The sequence below is a fragment of the Myodes glareolus genome, chromosome 6 (genome assembly GCF_982192425.1).
Source record: "Myodes glareolus chromosome 6, mMyoGla1.1, whole genome shotgun sequence".
NCBI lineage: Eukaryota > Metazoa > Chordata > Mammalia > Rodentia > Cricetidae > Myodes > Myodes glareolus.
The window spans coordinates 19,599,231-19,621,249 of record NC_142031.1 but is presented as its reverse complement, the minus strand read 5'-3'; the positions used below and the strand labels follow the sequence as shown (position 1 = coordinate 19,621,249).

The 22,019-nt window shown below is 48.3% G+C and overlaps 1 protein-coding gene across 2 annotated transcripts in view; it reads right to left on the bottom strand.

Moving 5' to 3' along the window:
* Nucleotides 1-5,823: 5,823 nt before the first annotated feature.
* The window catches only part of Ncmap (non-compact myelin associated protein), a 33,031-nt gene continuing 16,835 nt past the window's right edge, over nt 5,824-22,019 (bottom strand). Inside the window, exons 2-5 of one of the 2 annotated variants that reach the window (XM_087907024.1) lie at nt 19,028-19,210; nt 16,036-16,121; nt 10,050-10,134; nt 5,824-9,150 (exon numbers count right to left, since the gene is read on the bottom strand). In XM_087907024.1, the coding sequence (XP_087763150.1) occupies nt 9,009-9,150; nt 10,050-10,134; nt 16,036-16,111 (303 nt within the window). In that variant the 5' untranslated portion in view covers nt 16,112-16,121; nt 19,028-19,210 and the 3' untranslated portion in view covers nt 5,824-9,008. The remainder of the gene's footprint in view (nt 9,151-10,049; nt 10,135-16,035; nt 16,122-19,027; nt 19,211-22,019) is intronic. The other variant, XM_087907025.1, reaches the window with a different exon arrangement.

Sequence of the window (22,019 nt, the reverse complement as noted above, 5' to 3'; positions counted from 1 at the left end):
TCTGCAAGAACAGTGAGTACTCTTAATCACTGGGCCCTCCCTCTAGCCCTGGAGCACTTTCAAATAAAACAAACACTCATACATATAAAACAAATAAATGTTTTTTAAAAGACTATGCCATGTAACAAACTTTTTGGAAGGTAACTAAAAAAGAAAACCACCCTGAGGCATATCTTTGACAAACTGTGGGAAACCAGAGACAAAAAGAAAATATGAGGGGCTGGTGAGATGGCTCAGTAGTTAAGAACACTGTCTGCTCTCACAGAGAACCCAAGTTCAGTTCTCAGCACCCACATGGCTGCTCACAACCGTCTGTAACTCCACTTCCAGGGGATCTGAGGGCCTCTTATGGCCTCTATGGGCACTGTATGCACACGGTACACACACATACATGCAAGCAAGCACATGTGCACATAGAACAGTTTGTGTTTTATGATGAAATGTGAAAAGCAGCCGTAAAAAAAACAGGTGCACTTCAACGGGGACTAACGATAAGAACTAATGACAAGACTAACGACATCTGATTTAAAGCTGGGAAACTAAAGAACTACGTCTTTGAAGGGGAACCAAGACAGGACACCATCTTGGAGGACAGGTGGGGGTACTCAGGAGGCAGAGGCAGCAGGATCTCTGTGTCTCAAAAAAACACCAAGAAACAAACAAAATGAAAAAGCAGAGTGGGCGTTTATCAAGAAACTATAGTATCTGTTTTAACTACTAGGGTTAAAAAAAAAAAGAAATAAAAAGAAAGAAAGAACCCCAGGAAGAAAGTGAGATACACCTGAGACCATGGGTATAGGCTTCTGAAAGGAGAATGGCCTCCTTTTGGTTTTTAAGATCAGGTCTCACATGGCCCAAGCTGGCCCCAAGCTCAATATGCAGCCGAGGCTGTACTTAAAGGTGCTTTATCCTTCTGTGCCTCTGCATTCCAAGTGTAGAGATGACAGGTGTGCGCTATCACATGTGACTGTGAGCTTATTGGCCATGAGCCACGTTAAGTGAATTGGAGGAACACTCTTAGGCAGGGAAGGAAGGTAGGACTGGTGGTTTAGGATGAAGTAGAAAGAATTATGGGGCAAGAGCGGTACTTTCTGCATCCAAGAGGACAGTGTAAGGAGCTCTCTGGGCTAGGGACAGGCATGAAGGTGCAGTGCACAACACAAGCCTGACTTTTTGACCTTTGTTATTGCGAACAAACTGTCTTAATTCCTTTTCCACTGCTGTAATAAATACCTCCACAAAAGCAACTTGAGGGAGAAAGGGCTTATTTTGGCTCACAGTTCTGGGGAATTGGGTGGAGGCAATGCTTCATGATTTGGAAAACATGATGGCGAATCAGGAAGCAGAGAACAGGAAGTAGGACCAGGCGATAAACTCTAAGGCCCATGCCCAGTGACTTCCTTTCCTCCAGTGAGGCTCTCTACCTTGGAGAGGTACAGATGCATGAATATCAACATCTGCAACCAAGCATTCAAACACACGAGCCCACGGAAGACATTTTACATCAAACCACAGCACTAATTCCACATCCTTTAACTCCTATCTCTGTGGAATTAAAAAAAATAATCCCCTTTAGGGCTGGAGAGATGGCTCAAAGGTTAAGAGCACTGGCTGTTCTTCCAGAGGTCCTGAGTTCAATTCCCAGCAACCACTTGGTGGCTCACAGCCATGTATAATGAGATCTGACGACTTCTTCTGGACTGCAGGTATGCATGCAGATCGAACACTATATACATAATTAATAAATCTTAAAAAAAATTTTTCCTTTACTCCCAGTGTGCTTCCAAGGGAAGAAGTGGACTGTAGGGGAAAGCTGGCTAAACGCTAACATGCTTCTCTGAGGTCACTTACGGTGTGGCAGCATCCTGGAAGAAATCAGGATGAATCTAAGTCTAGGGTAACATGCCTGTCATTCCATCCATTAGTGGCAAGATGGAGAGTTTGAGGCCAATTTAGGCAGCACAGGGAGCGCAAGGTCACTTGGGTAATAGAGAGAGACACCCCCCCCCCCCGTCCCAGATAAAACAAAGGACCAAGAGGTCCAGGTGAATTTTATTCATTCAAAAGATTGGAGCTGATCTCTGGACTGATACAAAGAGGACTTCCTAACAGACACCTGAAGGCCAGTCTGCTTCTATCTGTGTCTCACAGATGTGCTGGACCACCGGCCTCTGGGGCCACAGCATCTACTAGCTGCAGCAGTTTACTTCTTTGCCAGGACATTGCTGTGAAGGGAACGCGTGTTCCAAGACAAAGGACTACAGAGCCGAGACAATGCCCTTGCTGTGAAGTCTATCCAGTGGGCTTCCGATGGCTCCTGGAGACATTTTTGTTGGGTTACTACACACCCACAAATAACGACTTAAAAAAGAAAGAAAAAGCGGGGTAGGGGGGGAGCCAGGACAATTTGAGGGCTATTTAGAACAGGCATTTAAAACCGAGAAGACACACAGACTGGCCTGCTGTGTGCCCCGCCCCCAGTCTCTCCCACGCTGGCCCATTCTGCACACTGTGGAAGGACTTACAGCTCTGATCTCGGCAGCTGTGTGTCTGCTGTCCCTGGTCAAGCACTTTTGTTTATCTAAGATTTTATTTTATTGTTAATTAATCTCCCCGCGTGTGTCCCCATGTCCTCAGAGGTCAGAGACATCCGGTCCCCTGAAACCGGGGCTATAGGTGGTTTCTGAGCCACCTCCCACGGGTGTGGGGCTCACCCTCGGGTCCTCTGGAAGAGCACCGTGAACTCTGAACCACTGAGATCTCTCTCCAGCCCAGCATTTTCTTTCCTCAAGACCTTTTCATTACATTGTATGTGTGTGTGTGTGTGTGTGTGTGTGTGTTGTATGCCTTGGCCTGCATATTGAGGTCAGAAGATATCTTCAGGGGTCCGTATCTGGGTCGTGGGGAATTGAACACGGGTCATTAGGTTTGATAGCAAAGGTCTTCACCCACTAAGTAACTCCACCAGCCGTGTGCTCAAGGATTTTCAACAACTCTCTGTTGCCTTTAAAATAACGAAGCACTAATGATCCTCCCCACTGGAGCCTCCCTCCTCTTCCTCGCCCATCTCTATCTCCTTTGTCTCTATCCTGCATGGCTTTCTTCTTCCTCTCACTTCCTCTCCCACTCTTCCGAGGACTCACTCTGACTGTCTTCCACGCTTCAGGTCATTGTTATTTCCACCAGGTGCTTTTCCTGGTGCCCCCGGCTTGCCCAGTGCTTCCAGGCTGTGCCGGATGCTCCAGCCAGATCTTCAGACAGCACGCCAAGGGCCTTCCTCCATACAAAGGCTTGTTCTGTGCAGTGGGTAGCTGTCTCTCTCCACTGTGAGAGTGAGTTCTAGTGGGTTTCAGGCCATGTCTGTTTTTCCCTGATGTTGATTTGTACCCTGGAAACTGAACAAGAAAGTAAGAAGTGGCACTCCTTCAGCTCCCGAATTTCCCTCTGCTTTTCTTTCTGCTGTCTTTATTGTAATTCTAATCAATGCAATCTCTCTCAAATTTACAAAGGCTGTCATTCCATTCCTGAGGCAGTGACACCACAGTAAAGCAGGGTGCTGGGTTAACTAGATATTCCCCATATCTAGAGAACAAGAACACACACAAACACACACACACACACACACACACACACACACACACTCACCCACGTCTGCACCCCAAAGTCAATAATATGACCTTTAGAAGAAAATCTAGGACAGGCTGGAATGTGGCTCGGTGAATAGAGTGGGGTCCTGGGTTCACGGCACAGAAACCAGTGTGGTGATGCAGGTGAGCAGACCTGTAATCCTAGTGCTTGGCGGTAGAGGCAGGAGGATCTGAGATTCAGACTCGTCCTCAGCTACATTGTTTAAAAAAATAATTTATTTAATTTTGTGTGCATTGGTGTGAGGGTGTTGGATCCCTGGAACTGGAGTTGCAGTCAGTTGTGACTGGCCATGTGGGTTCTGGGAATTGAACCTGGGTCCTCTGGAAGAGCAACAAGTACTCTTAACCACTGAGCCATCTCTCCAGCCCCGACACTGTCTTAAACTTTAAAAAAAAAAAGGTCTGGGGAGATGGCTCAGCAGCTGAAGTGTGTTTGCGGTGCAAGCTTGAAGTCCCGAGTTCAGATCTGCAACACCGGTGTAAAAAGCTGGGCGTGGCTGCTCATACTGCAGCCTCAGCACTGGAGGAAGATGGAGACTTAGGGCCACCAGCCGGGCCAAAAGAATGATGAGCTCTAGACTCTGTGAGATCCTGTCTCAAAGGGAGAGGACAGAGAGCATTGACATCCTCTGGTCTCCACAGATACCTTCACCTTCGAGGGTAGCAGACTTGTACACAGGTATGTATGTATATACATGAGAAGAGAGAGAGAGAGAGAGAGAGAGAGAGAGAGAAGAAGAAGAAGAAGAAGAAGAAGAAGAAGAAGAAGAAGAAGAAGAAGAAGAAGAAGAAGAAGAAGAAGAAGAAGAAGAAATGTTTTCACTGTATCAGAGGTTAATCTAGAATAGTACCTGGACACATCAGACCTTCTGTTTCTGGAATCAACATACATAAGAAGTTTTATGCCGTGACTAAGCGGGATGACGACAATGATGATTTGGTCTCAGGCAAGGTCCTCTGTACCCTAAGTTGCCTCAGCTTGTGACAGTCCTCCCTCTGGCTCCTGCGTGCCTGCATGACAGGTATTTTCCATCATGCATAGCAGGATTTAGTTTATCTAAAGTAAGGTTGGCTTAGTATATGACCATCAGCCATTAGTGAGATGCCTCAGTGGGTTCTCCTCTGACCTCAACAGGCCACAGAGAACGTTAAGTCTTCCATGTTGATTGCATCTAGTCTGTTTTTAAAGGCAAGCCACAGGCCCAATGACATGTAATTTTTTTTTCTGTAAAACTCTTTCACATCAACATTGAAAGAGGATAAACTAATTAAAAGAATGGATAGAATTAAAAGGTATTTTTACAATGATATTCAAGTGACCCTTAAGCAAATCGGGGAACGCCCCACTAGTTATTAGGGAATGCAATACAAATTAAAGCCATTCTGAGACCTCATTGCACACATATCTGATGACTGAAAACTCAAGATTCTCAAAACAGCCTGTGCTGTGAAGGGCTCAGAGAAGCCAGAATTATTTAATTTAATTTTGTTATTATTTGTTGTCATTGACACAGAATCTTGAGTATCTTAGCCTGGCCCCGAACTTGCTCGCTGAAGATGATCTTGAACTTCTGATCCACCTGCTACCACCTCCAAAATGTTGGGGTTATGGATTGCACCGACACACCAGGATTCATGCTGTGCTGGGGAATGGAACCCTGAACTTCTTGTATGCTAGGCAAGCATTCTGCCTAGTAAGCTACAGCTCCAGCCAACAACTTGTAATCCTCCTGCCTCAGATTCCCAAGGGCTGGAATTACAGGTGTGTACTGCATATGTAGTTCACATGGGAGCTGGAGAGGGTCAAAGGCGCTGCTGGGTTCACATGGCCAGTGGCGTGTCTGGTAGATGGTGGGGACACAGTTTGCGGTATATATCGCTACCGGTGATTTGAAGTTGAGAGTGGTATCTTCTACAGCCCCAGTGGTCCCAGGTCCTTGACAATATTGTCACATTTGCACAACTCAGCAAGTTTCCTAACTCTTGAACGGTCTGGCGGTGGCCACTCACTCTTTCCCAGAGCTCACTACATAGCCCACGCTGACCTTGAACTTGTGATGATCCTCCTGTCTCAGACCTCTAGTTTTGGGATTCTGAGACACCACACCCAGCTTGAAAGGGGTTTCTAGAAAGGAGATTTGTTAACCCGCCACGTAACTGAAATGAACAACATGTGTTTGATTTAAACCTCTTTATTTTACAGCTGATTTATTTACTATCTTTCATCGGTTCCGCAGCCACCTGAAGGATCACCCGCCCAGGTGAGAGAGGTACCTATTGGAGCAGGGAACAGATGGGGCCGCACCATCCCCAGCTGAAATCAGGGGCCCTGTCTTCCTATGCTGAGGAGCCCCCTCAATGTGTACAGAGCTACTAGGGGAGCCCTAGTGGGCTACCTTCATTATTGGAAAGCAGAACAATGAATCGTTTCTCACTTGCTCCCGCCCCAAACCATCCTGTCCACCTCCTCCCTCCTTCCTTCCCAAGCATTAGTTAGCAAGAGAGCTTGCTGTGGGCAGGAGAGGTTAGTTTTAACGCTGAACACTGAGGCTGATTCCTCCTGCCCAAGTACTGGAGATGGAGGAAAGGACCCCAAGGAGCTGGGTCTCTAGCGGCACACGGCTTTTGTCTGTTTTGAAAACAAAATGGTCAGGGAAGCATTATTATATGTTAGGGCTTGCTCAGAGCCTAGGCAGGAAGCCAGTGAAGCAGGGCCCTCAGAGCCTGGGTGAGTTACAGAGAGCTCATGAGAGCCCACAAGAGGCCACCGGAGTGGCTTTGTCCCCACTTTCAGCTCGGAAACCAGATCCCTGTGCTCCACACGGGACAAGGACAAGACTGCGGCATTCTCCTCATCTGTTCCCAGAGAGCTGACATCTTTGGGAAGGGGTGGGAAGAAGAGGACAGACCGAGAAGAAGGCTCTTGTCAAGCGGGGACCTAGCCTACGTGGAGCCCTGTCTCTACATCGCCAGCCACGTGACTCTGGAAAGTTCTAACGCTTTGTGAATTAGAAATTCTCATTTGACAGTGAAACAAACAGTGACCTAGGTTCATGGAGAGAGTGGAATTCTGATAACTTAGTGGATGCCCTCACAGTGCCTGGGGCTTGATGGGTATTTAGATTCAGAAGGATGGAAAGATGGACGGCTGAGGAAACAAGAGAAATTCCTAGTACTTTCCACAGCTATACTCAAAGGGAGGTTTTTGGGTTTTGTTTGTTTTTCTGAGACATGATTTCTCATAGCCCTGGGTGAGCCTGAATTTTCTGTGTACCTTAAACTCTTGACCCTCCCCCCCAGGTCTCTAGCTACCTCCAAATGCTGGGATTCTCAGTGGGAGCCACCATACCAGGTCTGAATCACTTAAATATTTTTAACCAGGTGTGGCTGGTGCACAACTTTAATCCCAGCATTCAGGAGACAGAGGCAGGTGGATCGCTGTGGATTCAAGGCCAGCCTGGTCTACTTACTGACTGCCAGGCCAGTCAGGGCTACGTGGAGAGAGCCGGTGTCAAAAACAATTTGTGTGTATGTCTGCGTTACGTGTGTGGCGTGTGCTCCTGTATGAACACACCGGCAGACCAGAGGAGGACTCCGAGCGGGCTGCTGCTCTCTGTCCAACTCCTTTGACACAAGCTTTCCCACTGATCCTGAAGTAAGGCTGGCAGTCCGCAAGCCACACTGCTTCTTCCATCTCTGCCTCTTCCTAGTGCTGGGGTTACAGGTGCCTCTCGCCACGCATAGCTTGTTAGGTGGTTCTGGGGCTTTGAACTCGGGTCCTTAGGCTTGTACAGCCAGCATTCTTGGCCACTGAGTCATCTCCCTAGGTCCCCAGTAACCTTTTTTTTTTCCTAAACAAAACTTTCACATACATTTAATCTGTTTGTTTCTTGTGTTTGTGGTACGCCACAGCACACATGGAGAGATGAGAGAATCACTTGCAGGAATCTGTTCTCCCCTTCCACCGTGGGCATCCTGAGAATTGAACTTAAGTTGTCAGACTTGGCCATGTGTACCTACCAAGTCCTCGCACAAGCCCCTGAATCTCTTTTTCAAGGTCAATAAGAGAGTAGAGCTTGGGTGTAACTCCTAGTTCTGAAATGTTTGTCCCTGCTAGGGGAGCATCTCCTGGCCCAGGGCCCACAGATCAGCTGTCACAGAGAATGAGCTGTCTGTGTTGTGCTTTGATTGTCTTTCCAAGGTGACTAGGAAGGACACAGAAAATACAGAATTTAATGGGACAAAATACTTGTCCCGGAGGCAAGGGGACTGTCAAGAAAGTTTAGCATACAAATAAAAAGGAGCCAGAAAATGAGGAGTGGGGGCAGCCCACCTGGGGCAGCAGGGAGGGTCCTGAGCAGCGACCACACAGCCCAGGTCCCTGCGCTGTAACAACGCCTCATCCTAGAGCTAGCCTCTGCTCCCCATCCTCTGCTCCTCAGGGCTAGCCTCTGCTCCCCAGCCTCTGCTCCTCAGGGCTAGCCTCTGCTCCTCAGGGCTAGCCTCTGCTCCCCATCCTCTGCTCTCCATCCTCTCCTCTGCTCCTCAGCCTCTCCTCTGCTCCTCAGGGCTAGCCTCTGCTCCCCATCCTCTGCTCCTCAGGGCTAGCCTCTGCTCCCCATCCTCTGCTCCTTAGAGCACCTTCTCCTGACTACTAGTGAAGTAGAATTTTCTGGAGAATACTGTTTATTCTGTAAATTTTTTTTTAAAATTAAACATCTCTGTGTGCAGCCAAGCTGGCCTTGTAATCACAATGTTCCTGTCTCTACTGAGTACTGAAATGACAGACATGTGCTACCAAGTCAAGCCTCTGGTATCCTTTGTCCCTTAAGGGGGAGAGCGTTCCGACCGGCCATCGTGAGCTGGCTCGAGATCACCTAGTACTGGAATAGGTTAGATAGTTGGTTTTGTGGGTTAGTTAGTCCGAGTTAGTTTCTCTGCACCTGATATGAAATTGAGAATCTGTTCTGCAATGTTGTGGACAGGACGCTTAAGACAAGATGCTCCCAAGTGGCAGATCCTGGGTGATGACCCCTGACCAGAACACTCAGATGTCTGTCTGTCTGCTTAGAGTAGCATTTGTGGGGCAAGAACCAGACTCACACCAGTATCCCAGCACCGTGCTTCTCATCAGGTGACAAAAGAATGTCCTTAGCTCTTTGGTATAGTGGTAGAAGGGATACGGACACAGCTTGGGGTGGCCAGAGCAGAACGCAGTTAAGGATGGCTTCAAGCTGCAAGGGCTATACAAAAGGTGCCTCAGTTTACCCACCCAGAAAAAGCTCAAGTGAAGCTGCCAGAAGAGCATACTTCTGGGCCATAAAAGCTCCTTGCAGAAGCAGGGGTGGCGCTGGGACAGGGTCACCGAGTCTCCACTTGGATGTCTGCAGGGTTAAAGGTCACAGTCGCAGGCTGCTGGCTGCTGTTGCTGTTTGGGTCCAGGGCAGGAGGCACAGGTGGCTTCGGGCTCTTGGGCTCCAACTCCCGCCTGGTCCTCATCCTCCTGGAAGACAGTGAGGAATGGGCTCTGTGACAATGGTCCGCCATAAAGTCACACTGTGACAGTCGGGAAGGACCGTCGGCGCCAGCCTGGATCACTTCGGGATGTTCTGTTTAAACTGCTAAGCTTCATTCTGCCCCTGACAATGACTGGAGTCCGAGCAGGGGCTGCATTCAAGGCTACATGGAACCGCAAGGGTTGTAGTGTGATTGTGCACATGAATCATTTTGCTAGGAATATTTAACATCTTATGTGATTGAGAAGAGAACAGACTTAAAATGTCTACAGTCCCAGGACATCAGTGTAACCAGTGTGAGGTGAAGGGGTACCCGCCCACATGTCAATCAGAGTTTCAGCAATGATGGACAGAATGATAGGAGACCTGGACCGCAATGCCACCTCCTTGTTTCCAAGAGGCTCATGTGGTAACAACACCCCAAAGACTTTAAAAATAACACTGATGCTACTATTGTTGTTGTTGTTGTTGTTTGAGACTGGGTTTTATGTAGCCTAGGCTGGCCTTGAACTCATCGTGTGGCTGGGGATGACTTTATCCTTCTGATCCTTCTGCCTTTACCCCCTGAGTGCCACCATACTTATTCATGCCACGCTGGGGATCGAACCTAGGACTTCATGGATGCTAGGCAAGTGCTCTACCCACTGAACCACACCCCCTGTTCTTATTACAGGTTTAGGTGGGAATATTTTCTTTGAAACCAGATGGACTGGGTTTAAACCTCAGCTCTGACGAGGAAGGCAGGAGGGCAGAGCCACCCTGGACATGAGCTAACATTCTGCAGCTGGAATAGGGGAGGAGTGTGTGTGTGTGTGTGCGTGTGTGTGTGTAAACCAGAAGGGGGAGGAGTTGCGGGGGGAACCAGGCAGTCCTGGACATTCCGTACCTGTTGTACATCTTCAAGAGGATGAGAACCAAGGTGACAATGATAATGACGACCACCACGATGGCAGCCACGATGGCCCCAGAACCTGTAGAAAAGAGGGAACCGGAAGTGGGTAGAGGCGCTGGGAAAACACATGTGAGTCCCCAGAAACCACATGCGCAGAGACAGGAGGATCCCCAGAAGCTTGCAGACACCTAACCTGGTGTGTGCTGATGTGTAATGGGAGAAAACAACAGAGAGACTGTTGTCGGCCAGGTAGAAGGGCAGGGCTGAGACGGAGGGTGCCCTCTGACCTCCATGTATGTGTCACGGCATGCTCATGCTATCATGAACATACATGAACAAATGTGCACACACAACGCATATACACACATAAAAAGTGAATTAATTAAAATGCAAACTACAAGAGAGTGCAGATGGTGAAGACTTGAGTGGACATGCAGATTGGGAGGCCCCCAGTGGGCACTTGTCACGAATGATTTAGATATAAAGCGTCTCCCCAAACCTCACACGCTTATGGTTTGGCCCCAGCTGAGGGGCTAATCTTTGGCTGGAACATAAGGACCTCAATCTAATCAGTAGATTAAACCACTGGATTTATAGCTTGATGGCATTATTGAGCAATGACAGAAAACGTATGGGGGAGGGGCTTGTCGGAAGGAAGTGGGTCACTGGGGGTCTTTGAAGATCATCTTACCATGTTTCCACTCTGTCTTTCTCTGGCTCCCAGCCGTCATGAGTGGGCGACTCACCATGCCCTTTCTGAATGACACTATCTCAACTCAGGCCCACAGTGGTGGATCCAAGTCACCAGGACTGAGCCCTGAGCCCACACAGATCTTTTCCCCATTTAAGTTGATTTTTTTCAGATGTTCTGGAACAACAATAAGGAGCTGACTCCCATGTAGCCCAGGATAACCTTGAGCTTCTCCTCCTCTGTCTCGCAAGGGCTGGGATTGCAGATGTGTGCCACTGCGTGCTTGTCTGAGTCTGCTTACCAGCCCCAACACAGCTCCCAACTTCTGCAGGACAGATCAGCAAGACTCCCTCCCTGCTTTCTTTCTTTCTTTCTTTCTTTCTGCCTTTTTTTTTTCGTGACAGGGTTTCTCTGTAGTTTTGGTGCCTGTCCTAGAACTAGCTCTTGTAGACCAGGTTGGCCTCAAACTCACAGAGATCTACCTGTCTCTGCCTCCTGAGTGCTGGGATTAAAGGCATGTGCCACCACTGCCCAGTTCCCTCTTTCTGATAATACGCAACTGATGTGATTTTGGGGATAATTTTGAAAATATAAAAATAAGCAAACCATGGGAGAGGCTGGGTCACTGTCGTCTGCACCTGTGCTTTCATCTGTGCAGCCATGTGTGTGTGTGTATGTGTGTGTGTGTGTGTGTGTGTGTGTGTGTGTGCACATTAAAGCCTGCGCAGATTCTAGGACTAGGGGCTGGAGAGAGAGAAGATCTAATAGTTAAGAGCACTGGCTGCTTTGCACACAACCCAGGTCAGTTCCCCCCACAACTTTCTGTAACTTCAGGACCTGGAGGAACTGCTGCCCTCTTCTGGCATTCTTGGGCATTGCACACTCATGGTGCACAGACACACATGCGAGCAAAACACTCATACACATAAGAACAAATAAACCTTTAAAAACATCAAGTTTTATGTCTGAAACAGCTATCCTAAGGAAATATTCCTGCATATGGAAATATAGGCAATTGTTAAAAAGACACCAAAATATAAAGCGGTGGTGGTTCACACCTGTAATTGCATCACCCGGGGAGGCAGAAGGATCAGGAGTTCAAGGTCATCTTTAACTACATAGAAAACTGATGGCCAGTCCTTGAGACATGTCCCCTGTCTCAAAACAGAATAAAACAAACTATTGCTGGAGAGATGACTCAGCCAGCTAAGAGTGCATACTCTTCTTGCAAAGGACCCAGTTTTGATTTCCAGCACCCACATCATATGGTTCACAACCACCTGTAACTCCAGTTCCAGAGAATCTGGTACACTAACATGCAAACCCCCTACTCACACCAATCTTTAAAAAAAACCCAAAAGCAGCCAGTACAATTACATATGTTATCTTATAGTATTATCATGGTCATCTCTCCATGCTTTTATCTGTTCTGTTCATGGTTTTGGTGGCTGGACGTTACTCTGTGTTTGGCTGCACATGGTTTTGGTGGCTGCATGTTACTCCATGTTTGGTTGCACCATGATTTGCTCACCAAGTCCCTAGTGAGATTGTTCATGCTTTCAATCTTTTGCTCTTACAAAGCCAGTGTGCAAGTCCGGACTCACTGTGTCAGTGTCTAATTCCAATACATTCTCAATGGTAAGTTCTAACTTTAGGTCCGAGAACAACATCCTGACAGAGTTTTGAAAACCTCAAGAACCATAACTACGTCTGGGCTTTGTGCCAATTTATCACTTCAGAGGGAATTTCATATTTCCGGGATAATCAATCCCCGATGCTCTTTGAGTGGAAGTGTCTGTCTACAGAACTATTGACATTCTGAGTGATTTAATAAGGTAAGGCGGGTAGACTAATCCATGACATACTATGAAATGCTTCAGTGATGCGTTTTGAAAACTGTGGGTTACATGGGAACACTTAAGACCACCTCAGGTGTGGAGAGTAGAATAAGACACCGTGCAACACTAGCGTACGGCCATGGGAACACAAGGTTCAGCTAAAGAAGCTGGACATGGGACCAGAGAGATGGCTCGGTGGTTAAAAGCTCAGGCTGCTCTTGTAGAGGACCCAGGTTCCATTCCCAGCATTCATACCGTCTGTAACTCCAGTCCCTGGGTGTCTGATGCCCTCTTCTGGCCTCCACAGGTACTGCATATACAATATCGGTACCCACACGCAAATACTGATGCATATAAAAAAAATCAGATTAAAAGAAGCCAGATACAAAAGAATGCATATGGCTATCCTTCAGTTCACACAAAATTTAAAACCATATAGAATCAATCAATATCAGTATTTGGTGGGCTCCTTTAGGGAACAGGACCTTGGGTCATTGGTATTCTCTGTTTCCTGCTATGGGTGCTAGTGACCCAAATGTGTGCACTTTGTGAAGAGTTAGTACACATATAAGTTGTGCACTTTTTAATGCCTTTATAAAGATTTGTTCTCTCTCTCTCTCTCTCTCTCTCTCTCTCTCTCTCTCTCTCTCTCAAGATTTATTTATTATGTATGCAGTATTCCTCCTGCATGTATGCCTTTACACCAGAAGACGACACCAGATCTCATTACAGATGCTTGTGAGTCACCATATGGTTGCTGGGAATTGAACTCAGATCCTCTGGAAGAGCAGCCAGTGTTCTTAACCTCTGAGCCATCTCTCCAGCCCTGCAAAGATTTCTGAAACATAAAGAATAAATGACACAGGCCTGTATCCCCAGCTACCATGGAGGCTACGACAGGAGGATTGCAAGTCCCAGCTTAGCCTGGGCTATCAAAGGAGACTTTGTTTCCAAACAAACATAGAATCATTTCTGCCTGGAATTCCCTTCAGGACTGTTTGAGACATACTGAGCTGCTTCCAGATGCCTGTTCCAATGAGGATCAGGGCAAAGGGATATGTGTGGGCAGGGGGAGCTGCTGACAGACGAGATGGAGTATGTGGGAGTTGGTGACCCTGTCCTGGAATCACCCCCTCTGGGTCTCTACAGAACGGTTGCATCCTGCCCTTTCCATATAGGCACCTGCAGCTCTAAAGCCTGAAGTCGCCTCCTTCCCCAGTGTAGAAGCTGGAGCTGCTCCTGGGGACACCTGAACCATATGCAGAGTGCACACACGATCAGCTGAAAAGGCCGAAAGGGACCTAAACTCCTTAGACAACTGTTTTGTCTTCTTTTCATGTTTTACAGGGTGTGCTAGTTAGTTTGTGTCCATCTGATGCAAATACATCGGCCTGGGGACCTGGGTCTGCAGGGCATTTTCTTGATGAACAATTGATGTGGGAGGTCCTGGGTTGTATCTGAAACCGGGCTGAGAAGTCATGGGAGCAAGCCAGTGAGCAGCACGCCTCCATGGTTTCTGCTTTCCAGGCTCCTGCCTTGGATTCCCATGACGATGGGCTGTAAACTGTAAGCTAAAATGAACCTTTTCCTCGCCAAGTGGCTTTTAGTCACGGTGTACATGACCACAGTGGAGAAGTGAACTGGCATCAGAGTCCCATGTGGCCTCAAACACTATTAGCCGAGGATAACCTTGAAGTCCCAATCTTCCTGCTTCCACAAGCCCAGTGATAGGACCGGGATCATGTATGTGCAATGCCACATCCAGTTTATTCAGGGCTGGGAATCAAACCCAGGGCTTCAAGCCTGCTAGGCAAGCCCTCCACCAACTGAGTTACATGCTGGGCCTGGGCCTGATTTCCTGAAGAGCTGTCATCTGCCCCGACTTTCTACTCTCTCTCCTTCCTTCTTTCCTTCCTTCCTTCCTTCCTTCCTTCCTTCCTTCCTTCCTTCCTTCCTTCCTTTCTTTCTTTCTTTCTTTCTTTCTTTCTTTCTTTTGTTTTTTGAGACAGGGTTTCCCAGTAGCTATGGACTCAGTCCTGGAACTTGCTCTGTAGACCAGGCTGGCCTTGAACTCACAGAGATCCACCTGCCTCTGCCTCTTGAGTGCTGGGATTAAAGGCCTGCGCCACCACCACCAGCCATTAGCTTTTCTTATTCTGGGAACCCCTGGTTCTTGCTAAACATTTTCCAGGACTTACCCATTCCTACCTTCATTCATTTGCTCATTAAGAAGTAAGAAAGAAGGGCTGGAGATGGCTCAGTGGTTAAGAGCACTAGTTGCTCTTCCAGAGGACCCAGGTTCAATTCCCAGAACCCACATAGCAGCTCACAATTGTCTATAACTCCAGTTCCAAGGGTTGTGGGAACTTCTTGAGCCAATAGCCTTTAAGATAATGGCTTAAAGATATGTGGTTTCATATACTCTAAGAGCAGAAAAAAAGCAAAGCATGTGTGGTCTCTTTTCTGCTGGATTCAGTTCCAGTTCCCAGCGCATGCAGAGGACTGCAGATCACTACCCTTACTGTGAGTTTATCCTCAAATAAATAAACCTTTGTTATACTCCATTCCAAGCTATTGTGGAACACTTTGGTACTACTACAAATTGGCGCCCAATATGGCCTGACCCCAAACCACACTCCTCCACGGCCTCCTCCCACCCCACGCAGCTGAACTACCCCTCTCCCTCGTAAAGACACGGATGCAGGCAAAACACCAATGCACATTTTAAAAAGGGGAAGTAAGCAGGGTATTTTTCTTTTTAAAAAGGTAGTATGTGCGGACTGGAGAGACAGCTCAGAGGTTAAGAGCACTGGCTGCCCTTCCAGAGATCCTGAGTTCAATTCCCAGCAACCACATGGTGGCTCACAGCCATCTATAATGAGATCTGGTGACCTCTTCAGGTGTGCAGGCTTACATGCAGGCCGAACACTGTATACATAATAAATAAATACATCTAAAAAAATAGTATGTGTTCCTCCTCTTTAGTGCTTTTGTTGTTGTCATCAAATCAGGGTCTCACTTTGTAGACCAGGCTGGCCTTGAACTCACAAAGATCCTTCTGCCTCTGTCTCTCCAGTGCTGGGATTAAAGGTGTGTGCCACCACGTGTAGCAAGCAGCTACTTTTCAAGGAGACCTATTTCAATATCTTGAAAGAGATTCCCTAGATCCCAGGATTTGTTGGAGGGGAGTAGGGAGTGGGAGCAGCAGTCTGAAGTAACAAGGCTTGTCACAGGACTAGTTGGGCTCTCGGTGTGCACATCTACAGGAACCGAGCCCTTCCCGTGGCTCATTTGAGTCTTCACGACAAACCTCCTGAGGGATAGTCCCCATCTTATAGGTGAGAATACTGAGGCCCAGGGCAAGGAAAACATGAACGAGGTTGGCGAGCAGTGGGAGTGGTAAGTTGACCCCGAAGCTTGCCTTGGCAACCTTGCCCCAAGTGCACCTTACTCTTATACAAGAAGTCTTCTCCTCTGGTCATATTCAGTGAGAAGACGGCGTCCCCCAAAGTGGTGGCTGTGGTCATCTTGATCCTGCTGAGAACGAAGAAGAAATTTTGCTTAAACCCAGGGTTAATCTTACCATGTCTATATGATGATGCCTCTTTTGCTCTTTGCCTGAATGATTCTAGAATTCTCAATCGTGCAGTTTCTTTGGGCAGCAAGTAAAAATGAGGCCCATTCCTAGGAACTCTGTGTGTAAAAACAGTACCCTAGGACTGTAAGGAACTAACTTCCTTCCCTCCCTCTCTCCCTCCTCCCCTTCCTTCTGACAGGGGCTCACATAGCCCAGGCAGGCCCCCTAACTCCATAGATAGCCGAGGATGACCTTGAACTCACCTCCCAAGTGCTGAGGTCACAGGTGCACTGCTGTGCTCAACAAAGAAGTCAGAACTTGGTTTTTCTTTTTCAAATGTTTTTAGTTTATTAATTTCTATTTGTTTTATTTTATGGATATGAGTACCTTTGCTTCATGTATGTAGGTGCATCACATGCAAGCCTGGAGCAGGTGGCATCAGAAGAGGGCCTCAGAACTCCCGGAACTGATGCTACAGACGGTTATGAGCCACCATATGGGTGCTGGGAACAGAACCAGGTTTTCTCAAAGAGTAGCCAGTGCTCTAACACTGGGCCATCTCTCCAGACCCAGAACTTGTTTCCTCAAGGTGGTTTGTACTCATATCAGCTCTGCGGGATTGCTGACACAAGAGACCTGCCATTGTCTCCCCTGTCCCTGTGCTGGCTACTGCAGGCATCAGCCCCCACTCTCTGCTGTAAACCTCCCCAAGAACCCCCATCTCCACTTCCCGGCTCTACTGGAAACAGGGGTAGGTATCTGCCTGAGACATGAGGGAGGCCATCTGGAGGCTCTTGGTGGGCTGGAGAGATGGCTCAGTGCTTAAGAGCACTGGCTTGTCTTCCAGAGGACCTGGGTTCAATTCCTAGCACCCACATGGTGGCTCACCATTGTCTATAATTGCAAACTTGAGAAGTTCCAACACCTTCACACAGACACACATGCAAATAAAAAGAAACACCAAAAAGAAGCACATTTTCTTTTTTTTTAAAAAGCTGAGTGGTGGTAGCACACACCTTTAATCCCAGCATTAGGGAGGCAGAGGCAGGCGGATCTCTGTGAGTTCAAGGCCAGCCTGGTCTACAGAGCGAGTTCCAGGACAGCTAGGGCTGTTACACAGAGAAACCCTGTCTCAAAAAACAAAACAAAAAAAGAAGGCTCTTGGTGACCTGGCCATGTTAATCTATAGGGCAGGCACTACCTTCACTTTCTCTACCCCAATCCAAGTCCAGGGTCCTGCCTGCCCTGTTCTTGGGATCTTCAGACCCTCCTATGGCTCAGCACCCCTCCATGGCGTCTACAGGTCTCTGCCTGACCTCCCCTTGTATATTCGCCTTCTGCCCTGGGCTTCTGGTCACCTGATTGCTTTAGATAGGCTGGGGTAGGCCACATGCTTCCCAGAAGAAAGAACACAGTCTCAAGCCAGGCACCCCTCCCACAAGACTCCCACCCAGCCTGAGTTCGGGAGGCTGTTTTCTTCCTCCCCACTGCCACCATTAGCCAGAAAGCACAGCGAGTGTCTGTGGCTTGGCTTGGCTTTGTGTGCTCCCTGCCAGCCCTTGAAGATACAGCCATGTCTGGTTCTTTTTCAGATCTGCCCTCCTCCCCGAGATAAAAACCACCATCTTCCCTTTGCCGGGGGAGGACTGTAGTAAGGGCCCATGTAGGGCCCCGTCCTAAGGGAGCAGAGGGCTAAGGACGTGAATAGGACTTTTGGTTTTTTGAGACAGTGTCTCGAACTCACTGTGTAGCTAAGGATGACCATGAACTGGCTCTCCTGTCCTCACGTCTCCAGCGCTGGGATTATAGGTGTGTGCCATCCCACCTGGTTTACGTGGTGCTGAGGACTGAACCTGGGGCTTCACGCTTACTAGGCAAGTATTCTGCCAACTGAGTGGCATCTCGAGTCTAGAAAGTGCTGGTAAGAGTTCAATGTCCTGGGCGCAGTGGCAATGCCTGTAATCCTAGCAGCAGAGAGGTGCAGGCACGAGGATCAGGATTTCAAGGCCATCCTCAGCTACAAAGGGAGTTGAAGCTAGCCCAGGATATAAATACTATCTAAAAAATGAAAAGGCCAAGGATGGGAATTTGGGATGGAGGTCTCCCTGTCTCCCTGCTCTGTTCTTCTTTTCTTTCTTTCTTTCTTTCTTTCTTTCTTTCTTTCTTTCTTTCTCTCTTTCTTTCTGTTTTTCGAGATAAGGTTTCTTCTGTAGCTTTGGAGACTGTCCTGGAACTAGCTCTTGTAGACCAGGCTAACCTCGAACTCACAGAGATCCACCTGCCTCTGCCTCCCCAGAGTGCTGGGATTAAAGGTGTGCGCCAACCACCGCCCAGCCCCTGCTCTGTTCTTGAGGAGAGTCCTTGGCCCCTCCCATCACAGCAAGGCAGAGGTACTCAGATGTGTTTGCCTAAGCCTGTTTCTAGCCCCACTGCTTCCAATGCAAGATGCCACAGAAAACAGGGTTTCCTTTTTCATGGCTTCAGTCAGGACTCTGAGGCTCAGGGCTGTGAGGTTCACTCTCGTGTTCATTTGGCCTGAAAGCTGTAGGGCAGCTCATGAACCTGACCTTGCCAACTGCAAAGCTTGCATTTTCCCCACCTTCCCATCTGCCCGGTAGGGACCGTGACCGGTCACCGCAATAATACACAGAGGCGGACATACACACACACATGCACACACAGACCCACTGATACCCTCATACCCACTCCCACCCAGTCCCACATATTCTACCCCCTCATACATGTGTACTATGCACACATAAACACATACATACACATACCCTCATACCCATTCACATCCAGTCACACAAATTCAAACATACACATACACATAAACACACACACACACACACACACACACACTAACCGGTGAGTGGCCTCCTAAGGACGCAGGACACAGGCTCCTCCTCGGGTCTGCTGGGTTCACCTCCTGGGTGCTGGGGTCCAGGTTCCAGCTGGGCCAGTCACTCCTTCAAGGACAACAGTGTGTGGTCCCAAAGCTGATCTCGCCTCCTCCCGGCAGCGAGGGCTCTCAATGACATCTCTGTTCCTGCCACATTCGAGGAGGTGGGAGGAGAGCAGTGAACACTGGTGGCCAAGGATGTGGATGTTTTCATGTGTGGGGGTCCCAGCAACTGCAGTTAACCACGTCGGGCCCAAGCCGGGGGACTGAGCACTGTGCATGCCTGTGGCCGGGGGATGTCGGGATACTCTAGGGAGACCAAGGTTGTTTTTCAGAGAGCGAGACTAATTCACAGCCACCGTTGTGAGCATGGTCCTTGTGCCTCACAGGCAAAGAAGGTCCCGTTCCATCCTCATCTTCACTCTGGAAAGGAGTGTGTGGCCACTATTGCCACTGCACATAGAGGTAGCCAGTGGCTCAGCGCAGACAGGAGCCCCACCTAACATCGCTACACTAGGTGGTAGGCGGGGGTCTGGAGCTGTACAACCCCATCTCTGGGAACCACAGTAGACTGCATAACCCCATCTCTGGGAAACCACCGTAGACTGCATAACCCCATCTCCGGGAAACCACCATAGACTGCTTCCCAGAGAACACACACACACAAGGGGCGGCCTGCATCAGTGTTGGGCTTTGACAGAAACCCTGAGAGGTTAAGGAAGGTTCCACCCACAGAGTGGAGAATTTGTCCTGGGTTTTGACCCTGCCTCCTACTGTGCGCCGCCTTTGGTCACACTGGGGTCCTCTACCTCAGTCTAGTTTTAGTCACACTCACAGACTCCACAAGGGACTATGGATGGCTCCCTCACATTAACAAACTGTCTTGTATGGGAGCAGGGCTGGGAAGTGTCGGAGGGTCAGGACCTTTTACTGCTTACTTACACATCCCTCTCTGTCTCTCCCAGGGTGTTATTGGGAAGAATGCTGCCCCCTCAACTCAACACCTCCCCTCTTTGTCTGCCGTGCTTCCAAGCTCCTCCCAACGGAAAAAGCCACAACTAAGCAACTGCGGCCAGAGTTACTGTAACCCACGAAAGCCGTTCCATGGGGCTGGGACATAGCCTGGTAGGAAATGTTCCTGCCTAAAGTGTATGAAGCAGCCTCTGGTTCAATCCCCAACCCTACATAAACCGTGTGTACACCTGGAAACTGGAAGCAAGAGGACCGGAAGTTAAAGATCGTCATTGGCTACAAATTGAGTTTGATTACGGCCTGGGCTACATGAGAACCCTGTCTCAAAAATTAAAAATAAATAAACAAATAAATAAATAATGAGATAGGGGTTGGCAAGCTGGCTCAGCAGGTAAAGGCACTTGCTGTCAACCCTGATGATCTGAGTTTAATCCTTGGGACCCACAGGATGGATGGAGAGAAACATGTACCATCATGCATACACACAAAATAAATAGTTAATTAAAAAGTTAAATGAAATTTTCAAAAGCCCTAACTTTCCAAAAAATTGGGTCTGATTCAAGCTACAGAAAACTGGCCTTCATGTCGGCACAGTGTAGTCTTCACCCACTGGTACTTTCCCTTCTGTCTTCCCCACATGACAACCCCGGCAGGTTTAAGAGCTCTGGTTTGTGTGAAACTTCTTTCTACCTCTGTCCAGCAGGCGGCGATAGCAGTGAGTTGTAGGTTAAATAAATTGCAGAATCCAAGATTCTAAGGATTTTCTGCCCTGGAAAACAGTCATTCTATGGTCTCTGACTGTTTTCTTCTCTGGGTTAAATAGCTTCCATTTCAACAATCCTTAAAGTGGGCTAGATGGAGCTGGTAATGTTTATAATGCGCTGGTACTGAAGGTATGTACCAGGCTGGAGGGACGGCTCAGTGGTTAGGAGCACTGACTGATCTTCCAGAGCACTGGTGTCCAATTCCCAGCACCCACGTGGCAGCTCACAACTGTCTGTAACTCCAGTTCCAGGAGATCTGACACCTTCACGCAAATGCACATTAAATAAATTAAAAAAAACGAAGAAGGTATTTACCCTTACACTAGGCTCAGAATGGAATTTTTTTGTTTTAATCTCAGGTGGGTACCTGGATTTTGTTATCACTACCTGGACCAACGGAGGAAAATTTCCTTCTGTTTCAACAGTCCCCTAACACCTCCTCAGCCCACAACTTCTGTGAGAACTCTAGGAGGCAGCTGCTAGCTGTGGAGGCCACTGCCATCTCCTCTACAAACGGGGAAACTGAGGACCGAGAGAGCCTCAGAGCGCACACAGAGGAGAAGCTCGTGACTGTCTTTCTGATGGGTGCAGAGCAGGGTAGAGCAACAGCAAAGAAAACTGCATAGCATAAAATAACCAGCTGGTGACCCTCAAGCGCACCCCAGGCTGCAGGCTCCCCCCACCCAGTTTCTCCTTTAGTGCCCGGCTGCCATGACAGTACTGTTCCCTGTTCATAAAGCACACGGGGTTCAGAGCTACTCCTAGCAGGATGTAGGCGAGATGAAAGCAGGATGCAGGCGAGATGGCTCAGCATGTAAGAGCCTAATGACCCAAGTTCAAATCCTGGGACCCACAGTGGAGAGAACCGACTCCCAGAAGTCATCCTCTCTGTCTGCCTGTCTGTCTGTCTGTCTGTCTGTCTGTTTCTCTCTCTCTTACATGCACACACAAATATCATATATATATATATATATATATAAGCATTGTCCCACCCCCATAGGACATATGTATTGGTGTGCAGGTGGAGGACAGAGCTTAACTTTGGATGTCACTCCTCAATGCCATCCACCTGTTTTATGAGGCAGGGTCAGTTGTTAGCTTGAAGTTCACAAATAGGCTAGAGTAGCTGGCAGCCAACGAACCCGAGAGATCTTCTTGTCTCTCTGCCTCTCCAGCTATGGGCTTATAATCAAGCCCCCAGCTTTTTATGTGGGTGCTGG